Below are 24314 nucleotides of genomic sequence, written 5' to 3'. Positions count from 1 at the left end.
GTGATACCTGTTATTTTCTCTATTCATAGAGGGTTTAATTTGTCACCAGTGGCTAAACATGTACTAAACATACATTAAAAGCAAATTAGATAATAGACTTTTAAAACAGAATTAATGTTTTCCTTAATTCTTACATTACTTTGTTTCTTACATCGTTTCTGTCAGAGAAATACAAAAAGTAGTTATCTTGTATCCATTTTTAATTTACTGATTTCTTAATTGAGAAGCAATAGGATTAGGTCAATAGAAAATATACTTACCATACTAGTTCTGCATTTGCTGTGTTATACTGAAAAAAGAAATTTTTTCTTCTATGTAAAATTATGCAGTTAAGTATGGATGTAGTTTATATAGTGTTTTGTGATTTCCAAGTTGAAAGATGGCACAAATGCTTTTAGATTATGTTAAGCTACTTATTGTTATTTTTCAAGCAGTGGTTTGATCAACAGGTATTGGTAAACCTGTTCTCTCATTTTAGGGGGAGCAGCATAAACTGTTTCTGCAAAAAACATTTTTTTTTTTATGTTTTGTAGAGTCAACTTTTAAATAATGGAGGCCACAACCCATTAATGAAAAAACTATTTGATATTCATCTTGCTTTTCTTAAAAATGGGCAGTCTGAAGTGTTGCTGAAACATCTTTGCCTCACTGTGAGCATTCATTAGTAAGGTAGGGAACAAATCTTTGTGGCTCCAAGTGGTCTTGCTTCATGGTAAGAAAGATCAGGGGAATAGGATCTCCAGACCTCATATGATGAAGCCAGTAAATCTTGCCTTCGTAAACATTAATACAGAACAGCAAAATACAAAAAGAGGGCCTGACCACTGATTCCCTAAAATCAGCATGTGCTTTTAATTTCATCTTGGTATACCTTTTTTTTTTTTTTTTCCCAGTAGGCTGCTTTGAGGAGTATCATTTTAAAATTACCAACTGCCAATCTTTCTTCTCTTTGGCTTCTTTTTAAAGTACTTAAAGTATTATCATGCTGAAGATATGTAAGCTGTGAGTGAGGTCATGTATAAGCACTTTGAAAGCAGAGACCACTTATAAAGTCCCAGGGCCTTGTGTGATCTGTTGCAAGTGGTAGATACTCAATACATGTTCAGATGAATAAATCCTTCTTTTCAGGGCTAATTGTATCTGGGGACTCCAAATTTTCAGGCCATTTACCTCATGTAAACTAAAACTTCAGACTAGGCTTTTCAGAATAAATATGACTCAAACAGATAGCAAAGATTTATTTCTGGTCTATTTTTGATAGATTTTTAAAAAGAATTAAAAGCATCAGAAACCAAGATGAAGTTAAAATTATGGAAAGGCACAGTCTAGGCCTCCACCCTGGTATGTATAACTCCAGCAAGAGAAATGCAGTTAACTGATTTGTGGAATAGGCTAGCTGAGCAAATTTTTTGTCATTATTTGTATGGCAACTTATTGTCGTAAATTGACAGAGAAAGTAGTTGATTTTGAAGGTTTATTTTTAAATTGCCATTCTTTAACGCAATTTTGTGAATAAAGAAATAAATGAAAAACTGAGTTCAGTGGAAACATATGACAAGAAACTAAGAGAAAGTGATTCAGAAATAACTCATTTAACGAACAGTGACTGGATGGGCAATTCCTGGTGTCAGACTTTGTGTCAAGGATACAGTGTGAAGACTTATTGTCCAGTAGAGGAAAGCACACATTGATGCGCATCAGAAATACCATTAGGATAAAGGAAGCCTACAGAGAACTGAGGGGAAATGGAAGGACAGGAAACAGTAATTGAGCAACATTTCTCTGCAGCACTCAAGTTAGGATTTAGTTTGGACTCAGCAACTGAGATAGACTTGAAGAGGTCACTGGGGACCAGATGATTGTGTCCTCATGTCTAGGAGTTGGATTTCATGTTTTAGGTGTCAGGGAGCACGAAAGCAACATAATTAGATTTTTATTAAGAAAATTGTTGCAGGGAGGAGAAAATCTCCTTAAATGTAGTTCAGAAGCATAATCTCTGTTCTTATGAAGCTATCAGTGGGTGAGAGGGGGATAGAAAGTAACTAAATAAAACAGTAATTGGAACAAGTTCTTGGAAGGAAACCAGGTGCTGAGATAGAAGATAATGATTTGTGGGAGCTACTTTTGATGGGTTTGTCACTTATTTGTATATTTTAACTTTTTAAATTAAGACTTTATGTTTTGAAACCAGTTTTAACTTCATAGCAAAATCCAATGGGAAATTCAGTAATTTCCTATATATTCCCCCCCTCACATAGATACATGCAGTCTCCCCCATTATCAACATCTGCCAGCAGAGTGCTGTGTTCATTACAACTGATGAACTTACATCGACACATAATAATCTTGCACGTGGGCTTCCCTGGTGGCTCCGTGGTAAAAAGAACTCGCCTGCCAATGCAGGAGATGCAGGTTCAATCCCTGGGCTTGGAAGATCCCCTGGAGAAGGAAATGGCTACCGACTCCTGTATTCTTGCCTGGGAAAGCCCATGGAAAAGGACCCTGGCAGGCTAAAGCTCATGTGGTCACAAAAGAGTCAGACACGACTTAGCAGCTAAACAACAAGGTGCACAGTGCACATTAAGGCTCGTTCTTGGTGCATATCCCATGGGTTTGGACAAGTGGCATGTACCCATCTTAGTATCAAACAAAGTATTTTAAGTGCCCTAAAAATCTCCATCAATTCACCACTCCCCTCCCCACCACCCCCTGGAAATCTACAGTCTTTATACTGCCTCCCCAGTCTTGCTTTTCCAGAATGTCATATAGTTGGTATCTGGGTTTGTAGAAACGAGTTGCCAGTCCAGGTTCGATACACGATACTGGATGCTTGGGGCTAGTGCACTGGGACGACCCAGAGGGATGGTATGGGGAGGGAGGAGGGAGGAGGGTTCAGGATGGGGAACACATGTATACCTGTGGCATATTCATTTTGATATTTGGCAAAACTAATACAATTATGTAAAGTTTAAAAATAAAATAAAATTAAAAAAAAATAAAATAAAATGAGACCTGAAATATGAAAAGGGGCCAGCCTTTTGAAAAGCTCAAGGAAAAACATTCTAGGGAGAAGGGATAGAGCTTGAAATTCTAGGAACTGAAAGTTCAGTTTAGCTGAAACGGAGTGAGTTAAGGAGCTCATCAGCATACCAGTGGCAGTTGGAGCCCTGGGAGTGGTTTAAGTTCCCCTGGAAGAGCAAGAACAACAACAAAAAGTTAAGAGCAGTATGTTGGAGAAAAGCAACATAGAAGGGATTGGAAGAGGAGTCTATGGAGGAGATGAAAGAGAGCAGTCACAGAAATAGGAAGAAAGGCAAGAAAGAAGCAAAAGAGAAGAGAGTATCAGCATTATTATGCAATACAGAATGGCCTAACAAGATAAGGTGGAAAGGGAGTCCATTGGAATTGGAATTACAAGGTCATTGATAATTTTGGTCATTGCCCACTCAGAGAAGTGACAGATAGAAGACTTCCTATAGCAGATTAACTACTCTACTGCTGTGCCTTCCCTTCCTGTATTTTCATACAGGAGTATCTTGCCCAACAAGGTTTATTTGATCTGGTGAAACCACTGATGAGATTTTTTTTCAGTGCCAGCCAGAAAACATTTATTAAATGTTCATTAATAGATGAAGATGCATAAAAAGTAAGAAGCATCGTACTTAGTGTTAAGGTGATAAAAAGAAGATAGATTCCTATAATATGGGCTTAAATTCAATATTTCTGAGAAATAATATTGAAATTAGGCCCTAGCCTTATGTTGATTCCTATAATATGGGTTTAAATCCAATATTCCTGAGAATGATTTTGAAAGAATCTAGCTTCACACTCCCTGAAAAAATGCACTGTGTACCCTGGAGCAGCTAAGTACTCACTTGCCGAGACATGTCAGCATGGAAGTTTGCAATAAGCCTATGTTCTATGTACAGCTTATATTCCACAAAGCAGACTCAATACATTCCAAAAGTAGCAGTCCCTTGCCTGTTTTGAGCATTAGATAGTCACTTGTGTACTTTTTCTATGCCAACCTGTATTTTACTCAGCACTGTTTATGAGCAGAGGATGCACGTGTTTATGTTTGTATGTCTACACTTCATCTGTACTCCATTTTGTTAAAAGATCAACTTCCTTTGCTGAATAGATATAATTTCCCCAGCATTTGGAAGTTTACAACGTAAGGAACTGTTTAAATATAAAGCAAAAGAGTAAGTCATGCAGATTGGCCTTCCCATTTTTATGGCCCAAATTGAGACCATCATCATGAAATGAGTCATCATTTCAGTCGTTCATTAATACATGCTGGTCTGTATGTTTTTATCTAGCTTGGGTTCTCCAGAGCGGTGCCCTAATCTTATGTTGATTGTGTATCCTCAACGCACCCAGCTTAGTTTTAGGGAGAATACTGTAGGCACTTGATAGTTGACTGATTTCTATTTTATGGTTTTTCAGATAATTCTTTATGTTTTTCCTATTGTTTAGTTTCCCTCGGCCTTTTTCAAAGGAAGGGTAAACATGTGTGCTGCATTTTGCTACGAGGTTTTAAAGTGCTGTCACAAATTGGCTCAACCAGGAATGAAGCCTCTGCACTTTTGTATCTTCTGATGAGAAACAATTTTGAGTACACCAAAAGGAAAACCTTTTAAGGACACATCTGCAGGTCAGTGAGAACTGAAGCTTCTCTTTCTTCTGTTCAAACTTTAGCCTCTCTACATTAAGATCTAGAGCTCCCCAGTCTAATACAAAGCTATTACCCACAGGTGGCCATCTGGCACGTGAAATTTAGCTAGTCTGAATTCAGGACACATTGACTTTTGAAGATTAAGTGCAAAAAGTAAAATATCTCAATTGCTTTATATTGACTACATGTTGAAATGATAGTTTGGATATATTGGTTTAAGTAAAATAAATCAAAATTCACTTGTGTCATTTTACTTTTTAATGTGGCTGCTAGACAATTCAATATTACACATGGGACTCATATCCTATTTCTACTGGACAACACTGCTTGAGAACATAGGTGTTAAGGGCATCGACTCCAGATTGCACGAGTATCACACACTGTGTGACCTTAGCGAGAACTTCTTTAGTCTCTTAATACCTCAGATGCTTCGTAAGTAAAATACTGGTAAATATTCCTACCCACTTCATATGGTTTTGGAGAGGATTAAACAAGATGATTAAGTAACAGATGAAGTACTTGTGTTTTTCATCTCCAGCATGCCCAGTTAGTTAAAAATAATGAGCGAAGTCTCAAGGTTTAGTGGAAAACATGGACTTTGGAATCAGACCTACCTGGATTTAAATCATAGCTTAGCTACTTACTTAATATGTGACCCTGGGGATTTTACTCAGTTCATCTTAACTATTTGCCTCATCTGTAAACTGAGGCCAACTATGTTTCAGCTTTCAGGGTTTGTCATGAGGGTTAAAAATAAAGTGTATGTAGTGCCAGGCACAAAATGCCTAGCTCATAATAGACACTTAGTATGTGGCAGTTGTTATTCAACATCTCCATAATTTTTTGCCTTTGTGATGAGACAGATCTGAACTAAAACACAGTTGGGAGTTCTTGGCTCAGTTGCCCTCAGCTGTAATATGAGAAATGCTTGGTCATATTTTTATCCTTACTGCCATGGTCAGTCCCATTGCAGTTGTTTATTGGAGACTGGGTTATAAATGAGGAAACAGCCATCAGTAGCTTTTTAGAAATGTCATCAGTGATGTGAAAATCTGATAGAAGTATATGTTTTCTGTAAAAATATTTGATCTAATAGTTTTTTGGATACTAGGTCTAACATTGTATGTGAGAGTATCTAATATTTGCTTTCATAGAGATGTCGCTTGAATACCACCTTCCTCCAAAGCATTTCTGCAATGAGTGTGCTAATTTTTTTGAACTTCCCCATTACGGTCCATCCTTCTGGGGTAAAACATCAATTTCTCTCACATCTAATATTCACATAAAATGAATTAATAAATTCATTAGACTTAGAATCATGTCTAAGTGCTCAATAACCTGGTTAAGTAGTAATATTGTATGATCTTTTTAATCCTCATAACAGCTCTAATGTAGGTATTGTTATTATCCCTATGTTGCCTTTAAGAAAAGTGAGACACAGGAGGGTTAATTCACTTTCTCAAGGCCATTCAGTGAAGAATTGATAAAGTCAAAGTTTGCATCTAGGGCACTTGGACTCAAGAGCTTGCACACAACTCCTATAGTATCTTGCTTCTCAGATCAGGGGTAAAGCTTCTGGCCGTGAACACTTTAGCCTGAATCATGTAAGCATTCATTAAAAGGAGCCTGAGAGATTAAAAAGCACCATGCACACATGCTCAATTGCTTCAGTCGTGTTTGGGCTCTTTGCGATCCTATGGACTGTAGAATGCCAGGCTCCTGTCTCCATGGGATTCTCTAGCCAAAGGAGTTGCCATGCCTTCCCCCAGGGTTTTTTCCCCAACCCAGGGATCAAACTCACATCTCCTGCATGTGCTGCATTGCAGGCAGATTCTTTATTGCTGAGCCAACGGTGAAGCCTGAAAGCACCATTACATGGCATTATACTGTTATTATGTAGTGTATATGCTGTAACATATACTACTGTCTAAACTGTTTAGATAGACCCTAGTCAGAAACAAACAAAGGGGCTGAGGTACTGGACTTGGAAGTCCGCACATTGAGATACACTAGTGAAAAGAAATGAGAAACCATCAAAGAAATGTCCTTTATTCCCAACTTTGCTAAAACTACTTGCTAGCAAACATATTGAAGATAAATACCTGACCACCATTGTATCAGTTCACTAATTATGAAAATGGTTTCAAATCTAGATGTGCTGTGTGTTTCAAAAGTTTTACACATCAAACCAAGAAAAGTCCCAATAAAATTTGAAATTAGGAACCTCCATTGATCTATAATTCTGGTTTTGTGCCAATACCATACTGTCTTGATTACTGTAGCTTTGTAGTATAGTCTGAAGTCGGCAAGGTTGATTCCTCTAGCTCCGTTTTTCTTTTTCAAGGTTGCTTTGGCTATTTGGGGTCTGTTGTGTTTCCATACATATTGTAAATTTTTTTCTTCTAGTTCTGTGAAAACTGCCATTGGTAATTTGATAGGGATTGCACTGAATCTGTAGATTGCCTCTGGTAGTATGGTCATTTTCATAATATTGATTCTTGTGATCCAAGAACATGGTATATCTCTCCATCTATTTGTATTTTGATTTTTTCATCAGTGTCTTAGTGTATTCTTCATTTTAGTCTTTTGTCTCATTAGGTAGGTTGATTCCTAGGTATTTTATTCTTTTTGTTGAAGTAGTGATTGGAGTTTCTCCTTAAATTCTCTTTCTGATTTTTCTTTGTTAGTGTATAGGAATGCAAGGGATTTCTGTGTATTAATTTTTATCCTGCAACTTTACTAAAGTTGCTATTTCTTTTTTTTTTTATGATAGCACTTTGTCATTAGCTTTTTAAAAATTAATTGCTTTATTTTAATTGGAGGCTAATTACTTTACAATATTGTAGTGGTTTTTGCCATACCTGACATGAATCAGCCATGGGTGTACAAGTGTTCCCCATCTTGAACCCCCCTCCAAACTCCCTCCCCATCCCATCCCTCTGGGTCATCCCAGGACACCAGCCCTGAACACCCTGTCTCATGTATCGAACCTGGACTGGTGATCTGTTTCACATATGACAATATACATGTTTCAGTGCTATTCTCTCAAAGCATCCTACACTCGCCTTCTCCCACAGAGTCCAAAAGACTGTTCTTTACATCTGTGTCTCTTCTGCTATCTTGCACATAGGGTCATTGGTACCATCTTTGTAAATTCCATATATATGCATTAGTATAATGTATTGCTGTTTTTCTTTCTGACTTATTTCACTCTGTATAATAGGCTCCAGGTTCATCCACCTCATTAGAACTGATCTAAATGCATTATTTTTAATGGCTGAGTAATATTCCATTGTGTATATGTACCACAGCTCTCTTATCCATTTGTCTGCCGATGGACATCTAGATTGCTTCCATGTCCTAGCTATTGTAAACAGTGCTGCGATGAACACTGGGGGACACATGTCTCTTTCAATTCTGGTTTCCTCGGTGTATATGCCCAGCAGTGGGATTGCTGTGTCATATGGCAGTTCTATTTCCAGTCTTTTAAGGAATCTCCACACTGTTCTCCATGTGGCTGTACTCATTTGCATTCCCACCAACACTGTAAGAAGGTTCCCTTTTCTCTGCACCCTCTCCAGCATTTATTGTTTGTGATTTTGATAGCTGCCATTCTCACTGGCATTGAGATGGTACCTCATTGTGGTTTTGATTTGCATTTCTCTGATAATGAGTGATGTTGAACATCTTTTCATGTGTTAGCCATCTGGTATGTCTTCTTTGGAGAAATGTTTGTTTAGTTCTTCAGCCCATTTTTTGATTGGGTCGTTTAATTTTCTGCAATTGAGCTGCATGAGCAGCTTGTATATTTTTGAGATTAATTCTTTGTCAGTTGCTTCGTTTGCGATGTTGTTAGCTTTTGACAATTTTTTTTCTTTATTTTTGCCCGTGCTGGGTTCTTCATTGCTGTGCAGGCTTTCTCTAGTTGTGGCAAGCAGGGGCTATTCTTCGTTGTTGTGCCAGCTTCTCATTGCATTGGCTTCTCTTGTTGCAGGGCGTGGGCTCTATGATGCTCAGGCTTCAGTAGCCGCGGCATGTGGGCTCAGTGGTTGTAGCTCATGGGCTTTAGAGTGCAGGCTCAATAGTTGAGACACAGATTTACTTGATCTGCGGCATGTGGGATCTTCCCGGACCAGGGATTCAACCCATATCTCCTGCATTGGCAGGCAGATTCTTTACCACTGAGCCCCCAGGCAAGCCCCTAAAGTTTCTGTTTCAATAGAAGAATTTAAACCACTCATGTAGGAAGAAACTGGATTTTGATGGAACTCTGTAAAATCTTTAAAAGAAGCATTTTGTATGAGTGCTTATGGGTTTGTACATTGAAGAAAACAAGCAGCATCTATTAAAAAGACATTTGAAAAATGACATTGAAAAAAAGACGTTTCTTCTTTCCACAGATGATAATTGCTGTAAGCCAGTTGATAGTGGATGTAGCACTAAGTGGAGGATCAAGATTTTAGGAGTTTATTCATTATCAATTACTTTGCAAACAGTGGCAGACCTAGGAAGGTATGTTCTCACTTTAAGTGAAAAATTAGAACCATGTTCACTGTCAGGGCCATTTCAGTCCTCAAGTTAAGCTGTGCATTGGATTCACAACTTTTATATAGTATCAAGTGTACAGAATGTGAGCTTCAAAGGTCAAGGCTTTGTCTAGTTCATCCCTGTACCTCTAGCACCTAGAAGACTGCAAGGTACACAGTAAATATTCAGTATTAGTTGAATGGGTGAATGAATGACTATACTATGTATACATAATTATGATATAATTTGAATTTTCTCTGGGCTTGATAGTTAAACGTACTTAGAAAAGAAATGTTTTTTTTTTTTTTCCTCAACTGTTGTTCCCATTTATAAGATTGGCTAATTAAGTAGTGAGTTGGAAATATCAGAAAACTTCACTTACTAGAGTAGGTAACAGCTGCCTGATCCTTTGCCAGCAGATGAGGAATGGCACCGAAGGGATTCATTACTTGATGATTTTCTGAGCTTAAAGAATCATCTGTTAACTGGGGCCTGCCAGAGATACTCGGAGAAGGCAATGGCACCCAACTCCAGTGTTCTTGCCTGGAGAATCCCAGGGACAGGGGAGCCTGATGGGCTGCCGTCTATGGGGTTGCGCAAAGTCGGATATGCCTGAAGTGACTTAGCAGTAGCAGCAGCCACAGATACTTATTGGCAAACCTACGTCCAAGGCTGTCGTTCTTGGGCAACAGTTGGCTGAGGCCAAACCCACGACCCTGAACACCATCAGTCTTTCCTACCTATATACTTAAAACCTAAAACGTTGTAAAAGTTCATGTTGTTTTGTTGCATGGAAAGTAGGTTCTGTTCTTCAGTGATGTATGTGTACAAGGGAAGAAGATTCCCTTGCCAACAGAGAACGTTTCCTCCCAGAGGAATCATCCCCACTCTTGGGAAAGATCATCTTCCAGCATAATTTGAAAATTTGTGTAAAATCTGGAAAAAAAAAAAAAAAGTTCACAGTCAAAGCATACTTGACGTTTGGGACGTGTTGCATCTTTGTACCAAAACATATCCCCATAGGAATGTTGCTTAGACTGAAAAACCACCACCACCAACAACAAAAACAACACTGAATAGTACCAGCCATTCTCAGGCTGGGATAGTTTGCTTTTCAGCCAGCTCTACTGGTTCCCTAAGAAATCAGTATATGCTCCAACTAATCCCAAGAGCACAGAAATAGCTAAAGTCATTTAGCATCTTTTACTCATACCCTAACAGTTTATTTTCCTAGTTTTTTACCATCCTTAATTCCACGTTATATAAAAGTTAGACTACCAACTTTTTCAAAGTAAATGGGGTCTGTTTTAGACCTCCTTCATAGGAAATCTTTTTCATGACTCATTGGTGAGATGACAGTTTTATTCTGGTAGGGCAATCATTACCAATAAACTCTATTACAATGAAGGTATAGCTTTCTCCCAGTAAATGAAATCTCTACTAATGTATAAGAAGAGAAGAAGAATCTCTATTAGTGTGTGTGTATGTGTATATATATATATATACACATACACACACACATGCGCATGCACACACACATATGGATAATCATTTTTAAAAGTCATCTTTAAAGAAGACACTTTTGAATATAATTTTCTCCACCTTTGGTGGTATTCACATTGAAAGCTCCCTAAGGCCTGTAGCTGTCCCTACTCCTCTTCTCAGAACCCTACATATAATTGTGATTACTCTGGTGGAGTGAATAGGAAGCCATAGGACTGATAAGGAGGAAACTCTAACTTTGTGCTTTTGAGGACCAAAGCAATGCTTTAAGAGAAAGTAATGATCTCTTTAACCTCTTCAGAGTGTTCTGTGATTCATAAACTCTGATTTGCATAATTGGAAATGTCTAGAGTATGGTTTTCACATTAAAGCATATGGCAGTTGGGAGATGGAAGAGTGACTAAGGTCATGAGCTCTGTAGCCCCACTGCCTGAGTGTCAGTCCTGACTCTATCACCTACCAACGTCACAACTTTGGCCAAACTACATAACTGCTGTGTACATTGGTTTTCCCATTGGTAAAATGAATTATAATTGTACTTAATTCATACTGTTGTTATAAAGTTTAAAACATGTAAAGTGCCCAGGCCACTGCTTGGCGCATAGTATGATATCAATTTTTAGTTACTATTGTAACTAAAATTAAACAATAATGGCGAATATGGATTACCATCATGGCAATCGAATTGACAGCAGAGGAGGTGGGGTCCAAAATCAGGTAGTCTGGCTCCAGAGTTTGTGCTTTTATGTGTTAGGAATATACTGCCACCAAACTCACTGCTTTTGAAGCCTGAGATAATAGACTATTTTTTTTAAAGAATTAGTGTAAAACTCTTTAGGCATGCCCACATGCCAAGAACCAAGAATGAATACCGTGATCTCTGACAAGGGGTATAAGTTCTATGTTATTCCCAAGATGGGCTGCTTAGGCTTAGAGCACACCAATAATATTGATAAATACGTCTTTTTTGTTTGTTTTGATATTGGGCAACTGCTTTTCCCTCAGAAGTCAAAGACTTGACCAAGAGAATCCATACTGTTCTTATGGCAACAGCTCAAATGAAGGAGAAGGTGAAGGACCCCGAAATGCTAATTGATCTCCAGTATAGCTTAGCCAAGTCTTACACAAGTATCTCAGAGCTCAGGAAAACCTGGCTTGATAGCATGGCCAAAATTCATATAAAAAATGGAGATTTTTCAGAGGTGACTAATTATGACTTTGTTCGAAACACAAGCCCTCCCAAACCCCTGGAGCACAATCTCACGGTTCCTTCTTTGTCTCCTTTTTCAGGCAGCAATGTGTTATGTCCACATAGCAGCTTTGGTTGCAGTTTCTTCATCGAAAACGTGAGATATTTCTATTCTTAGGAATGGGGAGAACTTAAGTTAGCCCAAGGAGCTTGCAGCCTGTAGCTTGCAGCTATGAATGGGATATGATTGAGCTCTGAAATATATGCTCACCTTTCATCTGACTCACTGTTGAACAGAAGTTGTTCTAAAAGAAAACTGGATTGTTCATTTGCCTTCTGCTTTCATTAAGAGTACAAGAATAAGTTAAATAGTACAGGGCCAGGCCTGATGCTCAATGTTTGTTTTCCAAGAATGTCTCCCTGGAAGACTGCCACAGATTAAATTCTTCTCAGGGCTTATGGGAAGCTCTGGATAACATACATCACTTATTTTCCCCTGTCTGCCCCAACTTTACCAACAACTGTCCACGTATTATATCTCTACAGCCATTTTAGTATAACAGTATCTTGGTATTAACAGGGAGTTGAGAGGACTTCCCTGCACTCCCAGTTCTCATGTTCTGTCCCTGGTCAGGGAATCAGATCGTGTATGCCGCACCTAAAGGTCTCACCTGCTACAACTAAGACCCAGTGCAGGCAAAGAAAGAAAGAAATAGATTTTTAAAAATGCTAAAAAGACAAGAAAGGGAGTTCACACATCAGCTAGATGGCCCTATAATATGTCGTTTGTTTGTATACCCATCTCAAGAACAATTTGGCATCCATACATGGATGAAGTGCCTTTGTGGGAGCTGTGGGATCCAGCCTCACATACCAAGGGACCTGGGAGGAATTTTACCCACCCATGTGTCAGGTAATGGGCAGACAGACCTGTGTTCTGTCTGTGGACCTTGCAGTGGCCTATGAGCTGGCTCCAGCCCCTGTCAGCTGCAGTCTAGGATCCCCTGGAGAACACTTGTTTTAGATAATCACCCACAGACAAAAAAGCCTTGGGGGAAGTCCAGAAGTCCAGTGGAGAAGTTCCAGCATGCTATTGGAACAAAAATTATACAAGTTTGAATGCATTGAAGAGGGTAAGAGGAATAGTTTGATTTATTCATGTCACCTTCCACAAGGTGGCACAGCTCAGTGCCAAGAGAGACTTTCTCACCCTTGATTTCTAATGCAGGGAAAAGTGAGAGCATATGATGATGTACTGTGTTTCCCAGCAGCACAGGATGCTCCCAAAGAGGCCCATTTCTCTCTTGCTCTATCCAGAGTACTTAGTTGTGAACTGAATGACGGAGGCAGGAAGAGGCTGAGGGATGAGCAGATAGGATTCTGAGAGGGCACTACACGCAAACAGACCCTACTAACCACATCATGGACTCCATGAAAAAGCCTGCCAACACATCCCTAGAGATATTTAGTCTGTGGATCCCCCACTGGCCCACAGGCACCCCCTGTGCTCCATGTGCCTCAACCACACTGTCCTCCATCCTGTAGCTGGATGTATGTGCTTTCTGCTGAAGGCAGTGAGAGCCAGCTCTGGCAGATGGATACTGAGCATGTGCAGAAAGCCAGCCAGAGTTTGTGGTCCAGGGAGAGACCACAAGTAGCACCACCCTTGGGAAATCAAATGGGAGTCTGTTAGCACCTGCCCTGGTATGTTACATGATGGAGAAAAGACATATGTGCTCATGAATTCTGTCATATGTGGGAGCCAGAATCACAGAGCAGGTGTATCCATACAAGGTCGGTGAAAGCCTCAGAATCCCTAGCAGGACAGATGGAAAGTATTTCTCACCCAAAATCAGTCAGCAAAATTGGTTGAAGGTGGCTGCTATTTCAAATGTGAAGATAACAATGTAAAATTTCAAGGAACATGAAAAATGAAGGAACTATGAAACTACCAAAGGATCACAATAATCTTGTGGTAAGAAAGACATGGAGATCTGCAATTTATCCAATAAATAATTCAAAATAGCTTTTCTAAGGAAGCTCAATGAACTACAATAAAAGAGAACATTTAGTAAAGTCAGGAAGATAATACACAGACAAAATGAGAAGTCAACAGAGATGGAAATCTCAAAAAAAGAACCAAATATTTTCTGGTGCTTATGAATACAATGAATGAAGTTAAAACTGGAATAGAGAGTATTAAACACAGAATGGATCAAGTGGAAGAAATAGTCTGAATTAAATTTTGGCCAAAGGGTACACATTTCTACTTACAATATGAATATGTTCCAGATATCTAATGTATATAGTGATTATAGTGAACAAGATTGTGTTACATACTTGAAAGTTGCCAAGATAGTAGATCTTAAATATTTTGAAATTATCGAGTCAGAGGAGAAATAAGAAAAATGAAAAAGAGTGAAGAAAGCCTATATGATTTATGGGATGCTATCAGCAGAAACCTTAAAGGCTAATAGAGGGTAGAATGATATTTTTCAAGTTCTGAAAGAAAAAAATACCTGCCAACCAAGAATACTTCATCCAGCAAAGTTGTCCTAGAAATGGACAGATGAGCACTTTTCCAGGCAAACAAAAGTTGAGGGAGTCCATCACCACTAGACCTGTCTTCCAAGAAATGCTGAGAAAAGTTCTTCCTGTTGAAGTGAAATGATGCCATTTAGTATTATGGAAACATGAAATGGATCCATATGAATGGATGAAGAAGACATGGCACATGTAGTCAATGGAAAGAAGGGAATCCTCCCATTTGTGACAACACGGCTGGACCTTGAGGATATTATGCTAAGTGAAATAAATCTGAGAAAGAGAAAGACAAATAGTGTACAATCTTACTTATACATGAAATCTTAAGCCAAACTTGTAGCCACAGAAAGTAGAATGGTGGTAACCAGAGGGATGCCAAAAATAGGGTGATTTTGGTCAAAGGGTACAAATTTCCACTTACAGGATGAATATGTTCTGGATATCTAATGTATTTAGTGATTACAGTGAAGTAGATTTTGTTATATATTTGAACGTTGCTAAGAAAGTAGGTCTTAAATGTTTTTCCTCTGTCCAAAATGGTAATTATGTGTGGTGATGAACTCTAGTGTGGTAATCACTTCACAATATATACATGTATCAAATCAACACATACACCTTAAATGTACACAGTGATCAATAACAATTGTGTCTCAATAGAGCTGGGGCTGGTATAGGGCTGGCAGGGGGGCATCCACAAAAGGAGTCATGGTCTTAAAGGGCTCAGGATTCCACAAGTCTAATTCAGGAATCTGCCTGAAAGCTTCTCTTTCCAAAATTAGTATTGTTGACTACTGTAACAACTACTTAAATAGTAAATCAGTTGATCTAAGAGAACAGATACACATATATGTATGGCTGAGCCCTTTGCTGTCCACCTGAAACTGTCACAGCATTATTATTTGGCTCTACTCCAATACGAAATAAAAAGTTTTCTATTTTCTCATTACTAGTGTATAGGAATGCAAGGGATTTCTGTGTGTTGATTTTATATCCTGCAACTTTACTATATTCATTGATTAGTTCTAGTGATTTTCTGGTGGTGTCTTTAGGGTTTTCTATGTAGAGGATCATGTCATCTGCAAACAGTGAGAGTTTTACTTCTTCTTTTTCAATTTGGATTCCTTTTATTTCTTTTTCTGCTCTGATTGCTGTGGCCAAAACTTTCAAAACTATGTTGAATAGTAATGGTTAAAGTGGGCACCCTTGCCTTGTTCCTGACTTTAGAGGAAATGCTTTCAATTTTTCATCATTGAGGATAATGTTTGCTGTGGGTTTGTCATATACAATTCCATTCACCATTGCAACGAAAAGAATAACATACTTAGGAATATATCTACCTAAAGAAACTAAAGACCTATATATAGAAAAATATAAAACACTGGTGAAAGAAATCAAAGAGGACACTAATAGATGGAGAAATATACCATGTTCATGGATTGGAAGAATCAATATAGTGAAAATGAGTATACTACCCAAAGCAATTTATAGATTCAATGCAATCCCTATCAAGCTACCAACGGTATTCTTCACAGAGCTAGAACAAATAATTTCACAATTTGTATGGAAATACAAAAAACCTCGAATAGCCAAAACTATCTTGAGAAAGAAGAATGGAACTGGAGGAATCAACCTGCCTGACTTCAGGCTCTACTACAAAGCCACAGTCATCAAGACAGTATGTTACTGGCACAAAGACAGAAATATAGACCAAGGGAACAAAATAGAAAGCCCAGAGATAAATCCACGCACATATGGACACCTTATCTTTGACAAAGGAGGCAAGAATATACAATGGATTAAAGACAATCTCTTTATCAAGTGGTGCTGGGAAAACTGGCCAACCACTTGTAAAAAAATGAAACTAGAGCATTTTCTAACACCATACACAAAAATAAACTCAAAATGGATTAAAGATCTAAATGTAAGACCAGAAACTATAAAACTCCTAGAGGAGAACATAGGCAAAACACTCTCCGACATACATCACAGCAGGATCCTCTATGACCCACCTCCCAGAATATTGGAAATAAAAGCAAAAAATAAACAAATGGGACTTAATTAAACTTAAAAGCTTCTGCACAACAAAGGAAACTATAAGCAAGGTGAAAAGACAGCCTTCAGAATGGGAGAAAATAATAGCAAATGAAGCAACTGACAAACAACTAATCTCAAAAATATACAAGCAACTCCTACAGCTCAATTCCAGAAAAATAAATGACCCAATCAAAAAATGGGCCAAAGAACTAAATAGAAATTTCTCCAAAGAAGACATACAGATGGGTAACAGACACATGAAAAGATGCTCAATATCACTCATTATCAGAGAAATGCAAATCAAAACCACTATGAGGTACCATTTCACGCCAGTCAGAATGGCTTCGATCCAAAAGTCTACAAGCAATAAATGCTGGAGAGGGTGTGGAGAAAAGGGAACCCTCTTACACTATTGGTGGGAAGGCAAACTAGTACAGCCACTATGGAGAACAGTGTGGAGATTCCTTAAAAAACTGGAACTAGAACTGCCTTATGATCCAGCAATCCCACTGCTAGGCATACACACTGAGGAAACCAGAATTGAAAGAGGCACGTGTACCCCAATGTTCATCACAGCACTGTTTATAATAGCCAGGACATGGAAGCAACCTAGATGTCCATCAGCAGACGAATGGATAAGAAAGCAGTGGTACATGTACATAATGGAGTATTACTCAGCCATTAAAAAGAATACATTTGAATCAGTTCTAATGAGGTGGATGAAACTGGAGCCTATTATACAGAGTGAAATAAGCCAGAAAGAAAAACACCAAGAAAGATGGTAACAATAACCCTGTATACGAGACAGCAAAAGAGACACTGATGTATAGAACAGTCTTTTGGACTCTGTGGGAGAGGGAGAGGGTGGGATGATTTGGGAGAATGGCATTGAAATATGTATAATATCATATATGAAACGAGTCACCAGTCCAGGTTTGATGCACGATACTGGATGCTTGGAGCTGTTGTACTGGGACGACCCAGAGGGATGGTATGGGGAGGGAGGAGGGAGGAGGGTTCAGGATGGGGAACACGTGTATACCTGTGGTGGATTCATTTTGATATATGGCAAAACCAATACAATATTGTAAAGTTAAAAAATAAAATTAAAGTAAAAAAAATAAAAAGTTTTTAAAAAGTTGATTGGCATTGGGCACTGCAAAGAAATCTCCCACTGTTGATCATAATTGCAAGCTATTGGGTTGGCCAAAAACTTCATTTGGGTTTCTTATAATGTCATATGGAAAACCCCAAAGGAACTTTTTTGGCCAACTCAGTATTTCCTTGAAGGCAGTCAAATGAGTAACATTACTGCAAAATGAAACCATCTTGTGGGAGTCACATCACTCTGGTTTTGGCTATGAGAACACAACTATGGTTTATTTTTTAATTCCAGAATTTCTATAGTTAACTAGGTATTTTTTTTTCCACAAACAAAATGGCATAACTAAAATGATTCATTTTACTTGCATATGAAATTAACCACCTTCTGTCTGGACCTGAATTTCAACAATCATATATTTGAAATTGACATGCTCTAGTATTTTCTTTTTAGTACGTATGTGCTTTTAAAGTGGAGAACAAGATTAAGTATCAAAAGAAGGCCTTGTTTGAGGCTTCTTTTCCCTACATCACTGGTATGCCTGTGAAATTGCCATAAAAACAAATATTGAAATTGCACACCTGCAGTTAAAAATAAACTAACAAATATGAAACCCCTAAACACAACTAATTAAGGTTTTAGGTGTGTCTTTCAGATATATAAGGTTAATATTATCTCCTCTTTTCAATTAGTAGAAATTTGAAATAAGAGTTTTATGTCTACTAAGTATCAACCTACACCCATTAGATACTGAAAATAGTTAACTATATTAAAGTATTTCCTTAGAATTTTTTCAGAGGGGCAAAGACCTAAAAACTAAGCAAAAATCAAGAATTATTTCTCTCCATTACCAGTTCTTAAGCTTTATAATTATAACTATAGGATTGGAGAAAATAGGAACTGAAATATATAAATTTGCTGTGAATTTTTTTGGACATTAGCTTGAGGCAGCCAGCCTGAACAGCAAACAATGTGACATGTTTCAAGAAGTGGAAACAGTGCTTTTAACCGATCATTTAAATAGTTATTTTACAAAACTTTCAAGGGTTGTTGGCTTTTTTTTACTGTTTCCAAATTTAACCTTCCTAGAAATCAAAGAGCCTTTCTCTGTGTAGGAAAAAAGGATGTTTTGTGTTTTAATAAAAGTAATGTTAAATTTAGGAGAAGTTTACATGTTTATTTATAGGTACCATCCATTTTTAAGCCTGGAAAATTCTACTCACTTAAACTAGAAAATCTTATTCTGAAATTGTGGCAGTAGTAAAATCCTTAGGGTTTCCCTCCCTTAGCCTCTTTCATTCCGATATCCAAAACACCTGATTTTGTTAATTTTGTGATTAAAATATGATAGTCATGCCAAGCTAAACCACTAGTGTTAAAACACAAGTTAAAATCTTAATCTGTTAACCTGTCTTCCAGTCTGAGAAATCCATAACCTAGGTAAGACCTGGATATTCACAGAGTAAATAAAAGTACATTTGAGTGCAGAAGCGAAAGAAAACTTTCCATTTACACTTAAGACAAACTTATTTATCAAAAATAATAGAGAAATTGTAGAACCCTTTGCTTTCTATCAAATATCCTTTTATGATTAAGACAAAATCTCTGACATATAAATTGCCAAAATTTTTCAGTTTTCTCAAAGTTGTATGCCATTTCTCTTGAAGTCATCATAAAGCTTTCTTTTTCATCAAGATGGAATAAAATGCTACAACTGATGGATTGGAGACAGATGTTCTCCCGTTTAGAGTTTTTAAGAAAAAAACAAAAACAAAAACAGTTTGTTCCATTGGGTGGTTGCCTGAGTGAGCAAAGACTTGGTCCCGAGGCATCCTGAAGTGACCACAGAAGACCAGAGAGGGGCCATTTCTAGATCATGCTTTTCATGCTTCAGGCACTGAATGGAAAGGGAAAGTGGAGAGAGAGGTACAGTGCTCCCTGCCTCACCCCCATCAGCAAACTTCTTTCAGCCAGAGCTCTTGCTCTTTGTATCAGAGGTCTCAAGGATCTCACTTTCTTCCCTTTTTCTAAGTTACCTCTAAGTGGTGATACAAGGTCTTAGTTACTCCCAGTCCCAAAAATACATAATCAAAAAACAGATCTAAATTTCCTTACTTCACTTTGTCTGCAAACCTCAACATGCTCTAGGTGTCATTCTCTGGAGACTAGACTCCTGCACCTCTTCCTCTTCTCTTCCTGACACAGTGCACAGCTGTTTTCTCCCAGGGTAGACAAGAATCAAGTGTGCATTCTTCCACCACCACAGAGCATCCAAGATTCAGCAAAGCTTCAGGCCTATAGAGCTCCTCCATCACCCCAGGAAAAGGAATTTCCTTTCCCATAGAGTCTGTTCTTGTCATGCCTTTTAGGGCAATGTTGGCCCCTTTCCCAAGTCTCTATACCCGGGATCTGACAGCTTCCGTTCTGTGTAGCTTTTCCTTTCCTCAATTCCTTCCCAGCTACAGCCTTTCCCCTTTAGCCCTCCACTTGAGGCTTATCTCCTAATCCTCTTCTAACTAGCAGTCTTATTTTAGCAAGGGTAGCATTCCCACCCTCCAGACTCTCCTCCCCTTTGTCCACAGGACCATTCGTGCTCAAGGTAGTGGTCTAGTTGGACAGTTTGCATCTTGCTTACCCTAGGATAACATCAGGAAAACAGAAGCCACAGCTCTGAAGGGCGGAATCAGGAATCCAGGTCACATACCAGAAATTTTTAAAGCAGACCCTTCAAGACCATGTGACATAATGCTACATAGGGCCACAGAAGAGCCCTCACACAGATGTACACTGGCCTAGATTTAGTGACTTGTTTCATCTGAAACAAGACTAAACAAAACAAGACTAAAGGGAATCAAAGTTTTCCCTAAGCATTTTGAAGACCCACAAAAAAGAGTCCTCTTATCATTGGATAGTTTGGTGGGTGTTGATAACTTAAACAAGGACATATATATTTATATATATGGATATGTGTGTATGTGTATATATATGTGCTTCTCTAATTGGAGATGCATCATCAGGCATAGGAATCAAGGTAATGCATTTAGCAAGAAGAATGGACTCTGAAGCTGAAAAAATCCTTAAGAGTAGTCTTTACACAAGATGATGTAGACCACAGAGTCTAAAATAGCTCTTAACCTGTTTGTTTCTGACAGGAACCGTAATTTACCCTCCCTGTATTTGAGATACACACCGAAACACCCTTTCCTGAGATGCTTTGACCCCTTTTTATCCTCTCCTGAATCCCGGCCTTTTCTAAAAACCCTGGATGTGGGAATCATTTAAAATAATAATATCCTCAGAGTAGACAGAATTTTTCCCCCAGTCATGGATGTAGCTGCATGAGCCCTTCAGGGGGTTGACTCTTTTCTTTGTTAAGGGTTACATTCTTTACCTGTTCTCAAGTTTTGGGGCCCTCTTCCTTAACTGCCTAACTAACCCTTCACTTTATGAATCAAGTGGGATGTTTTCTCCTAAATTTCAAAAAGTTCTCACAATGCACTACTACTCAACGAGTGTCCCATAGACCAAGCCATGATACATGACCCTTTTTCCATCAGAATGCTGAGAAATCTCAGTATGAGGTTTGGCTTTCTTAAACCTTCCTTCTTCCTTCTCCAGCCTTTAACACCAGGAAGCTTACCAAATATTTAGTGATGAGAACATCATCATTTCTAAGCATCACTATTAGATTGTAGAACAGTAGATGGCAAAAGCTGTTTGTCCCCTTTGCGACCACTGACTAGCAGATTCTATTATAAGGAGACTGAATTTTCCTTTAAAGTGACAACCCACTTATATAGGGGTAAATACAACCACAGCAAGAGTGTTGGGACATGTTCCTAAGTGCAAAATCTGTAGGGCAACCATGTGGCCTTCTATCCCCAGACTCTTGTTTGATGGTAACAATTTGGTCCACAAAGTTTTCAGCTGGGGCTCAGTACTTACCCTCCCAGTGGTCCAACTGCAGTCACTATACCAACTGCTAGCAATTATTTCGGAAAAGGCAATGGCACCCCACTCCAGTACTCTTGCCTGGAAAATCCTGTGGATGGAGGAGCCTGGTGGGCTGCAGTCCATGGGGTCGTTAGGAGTTGGACACGACTGAATGACTTCACTTTCATTTTTCACTTTCATGCATTGGAGAAGGAGACGGCAACCCACTCCAGTGTTCTTGCCTGGAGAATCCCGGGGATGGGGGAGCCTGGTGGGCTGTGATCGATGGGGTTGCACAGAGTTGGACATGACTGAAGTGACTTAGCAGCCGCAACCTCAATTATTTAATTTTATCTTCAGAAACCTAGTTTACTTATTGGTAGCTTTGGTAAAACAAATTTATTAAACACTTGTTGTATGTTAGGTACCGCTCTAAACACTTTACATTTCATTGAGTTTTATAAGTAATTGTCTTCTGTTTTACAGATACAGTCCTAGAGAGATTAAAAATGTCTAAAATCACACAGTTAATGATAAAACTGGGTCTGTCTAACTTCAAAAGCTCTGGTTCTTCCAGTGCCCCATCCTATTTCTCTAAGGATTCCCTATCCCTGGCATCTATTTTATTTCCTGCCTCTCTTTACAAGTCCTAGGCCACTTTCCCAATTCTCCAGTAAAACAAGGAACTAGAGATGCTTACAAAAGCTCGTTCAGTGTTTACCTGAAAAGTACATGCCCTCTTTGTTTAGGTGACAGATGATAAACATACACAGGATCAAAGTGTTAATAATTTTTAGACCATATTCAGTTCAGTTCAGTCGCTCATTCGTGTCTGACTCTTTGCGACCCCATGAACTGCAACCCCTCAGGCCTCCCTGTCCGTCACCAACTCCCGGAGCTTACCCAAACTCAATGTCCATTGAGTCGGTGATGCCATCTAACCATCTCATCCTCTGTTGTCCCCTTCTCTTGCCTTCAATCTTTTGCAACATCGGGGTCTTTTCAAATGAGTCAGCTCTTTGCATCAGGTGGCCAGAGTATTGGAGTTTCAGCTTCAACACCAGTCCTTCCAATGGACACCCAGGACTGATCTCCTTTAGGATGGACTGGTTGGATCTCCTTGCAGTCCACGGGACTCTCAAGAGTCTTCTCTAACACCACAGTTTAAAAGCATCAATTCTTCTGCGCTCAGTTTTCTTTATAGTCCAACTCTCACACCATAAATGACTACTGGACAAACCATAGCATTTTCTAGATGGACCCTTGTTGACAAAGTAATGTCTCTGCTTTTTAATATGGTGTCTAGGTTGGTCATAACTTTCCTTCCAAGGAGTAAGCCTCTTTTAATTTCATGGCTGCAATCACCATCTGCAGTGATTTTGGAGCCCCACCCAAATAAAGTCAGCCACTATTTCCCCATCTATTTGCCATGAGATGATGGACCAGGTGCCATCCCAGCAATCTTGCTTCCAGCTTGTGCTTCCTCCAGCCCAGCGTTTCTCATGATGTCAGCAGGGTGACAATATACAGCCTTGAGGTACTCCTTTTCCTATTTGGAACCAGTGTGTTGTTCCATGTCCAGTTCTAACTGTTGCTTCCTGACCTGCATACAGGTTTCTCAAGAGGCAGGTCAGGTGGTCTGGTATTCCCATCTCTTTCAGAATTTTCCACAGTTTATTGTGATCCACACAGTCAAAGGCTTTGGCATAGTCAATAAATAGATCATATCAGGAAACTTTTACATACCAAGCATTGCAGATGAGGGATAATCAGAGAATGAAACTTATTTGTAAGTATATTGAGCTCATCATTTGGGGAAAAGACTGGTAGGATATATAGTATATAGATATAATTGGTTAAAAAGTTTTTTTTTTTTTAATAACAGAAAATTACACTTATGACTTTGTTCCTTACCAAAACTATGCGTTTATTTTTAAGGATAGGAAATGCATGTAAGTCTGTCTTTCATTTACAAAACACTTTTAAAAAGTAAATTTACATCACTGCTTTTTATTTATACAGAATTATTCCCTAATGGATGTTCAGCCTTCAAGAAAATTACTCCCAACATAGATGAAGAAGGAGCAATGAAGGAGGATGCTGGAATGATGGATGTCCATTATAGTGAAGTAAGACTCCAGGGCCTGCATTGTCAGTTAGATAAATGTAACTTCTTTAAATATATTTACGTTAAGAAATTATTACAGCTAACTTAATTTGAAAGGTAACTAAGGGTTGATGAACTATAAGGACTAAAACTACCCAGGGATCAGATGTGCCTTTGTGGAATGTGGAGCCCTATCTCTGCAACAGTTCTTACTGTCTGGCTTTAGAAATGTACCATGTATCATCATCCAATCACCTTTCAGTAACCAGGTCACAGGTACCATACTTAGAACACATCTCCATAAAAAATAGAGTTAACAATGTAACAGCTAAAGAGAGGAGGCTTCCAGGTGTTTTAAAGATGGAAAATTTCTGCTCTGAGCTTCATATGGATGGTAAACAGCTGCTGTTGTCACTCACTCAATAAGGCTTTGGACTTGGTGATAGAAGAGATATAAAATAATTAGATACGGCTGATCCCTGACCTCCAGAGTCTACCTAAAGAGACAACCCACCTACACAAAATGGAGAAAAGCAAGACAGTGTCATTTGAATAATACAGACAATAGGCAGTCAAAGGTGAGAGATACCTGTGGGCTGAGGAGAGTTAGGACTAGAGAGAGCTTTAAAGAATGAGGATACCCTGAAGTCATTTCAGCAGCAGCGGAGAATAGCTGGGATAAAAGTTAAGAGGTGGG

At 38.7% G+C, this 24314-nt stretch overlaps 1 protein-coding gene across 1 annotated transcript in view; it reads left to right on the top strand.

Moving 5' to 3' along the window:
- LOC113887663 (dedicator of cytokinesis protein 11-like) overlaps positions 1 to 24314 on the top strand; it is an 82058-nt gene that overhangs the window by 31714 nt on the left and 26030 nt on the right. The window contains exon 2 of the mRNA XM_027534832.1: positions 23533 to 23639. Within this exon, the coding sequence (XP_027390633.1) occupies positions 23533 to 23639 (107 nt within the window). The remainder of the gene's footprint in view (positions 1 to 23532; positions 23640 to 24314) is intronic.

The sequence above is a fragment of the Bos indicus x Bos taurus genome, chromosome X, assembly GCF_003369695.1.
Source record: "Bos indicus x Bos taurus breed Angus x Brahman F1 hybrid chromosome X, Bos_hybrid_MaternalHap_v2.0, whole genome shotgun sequence".
In the NCBI taxonomy this organism is placed as follows: domain Eukaryota; kingdom Metazoa; phylum Chordata; class Mammalia; order Artiodactyla; family Bovidae; genus Bos; species Bos indicus x Bos taurus.
The sequence above is the reverse complement of the archived record's forward strand: the minus strand, read 5'-3'. Positions and strand labels throughout refer to the sequence as shown.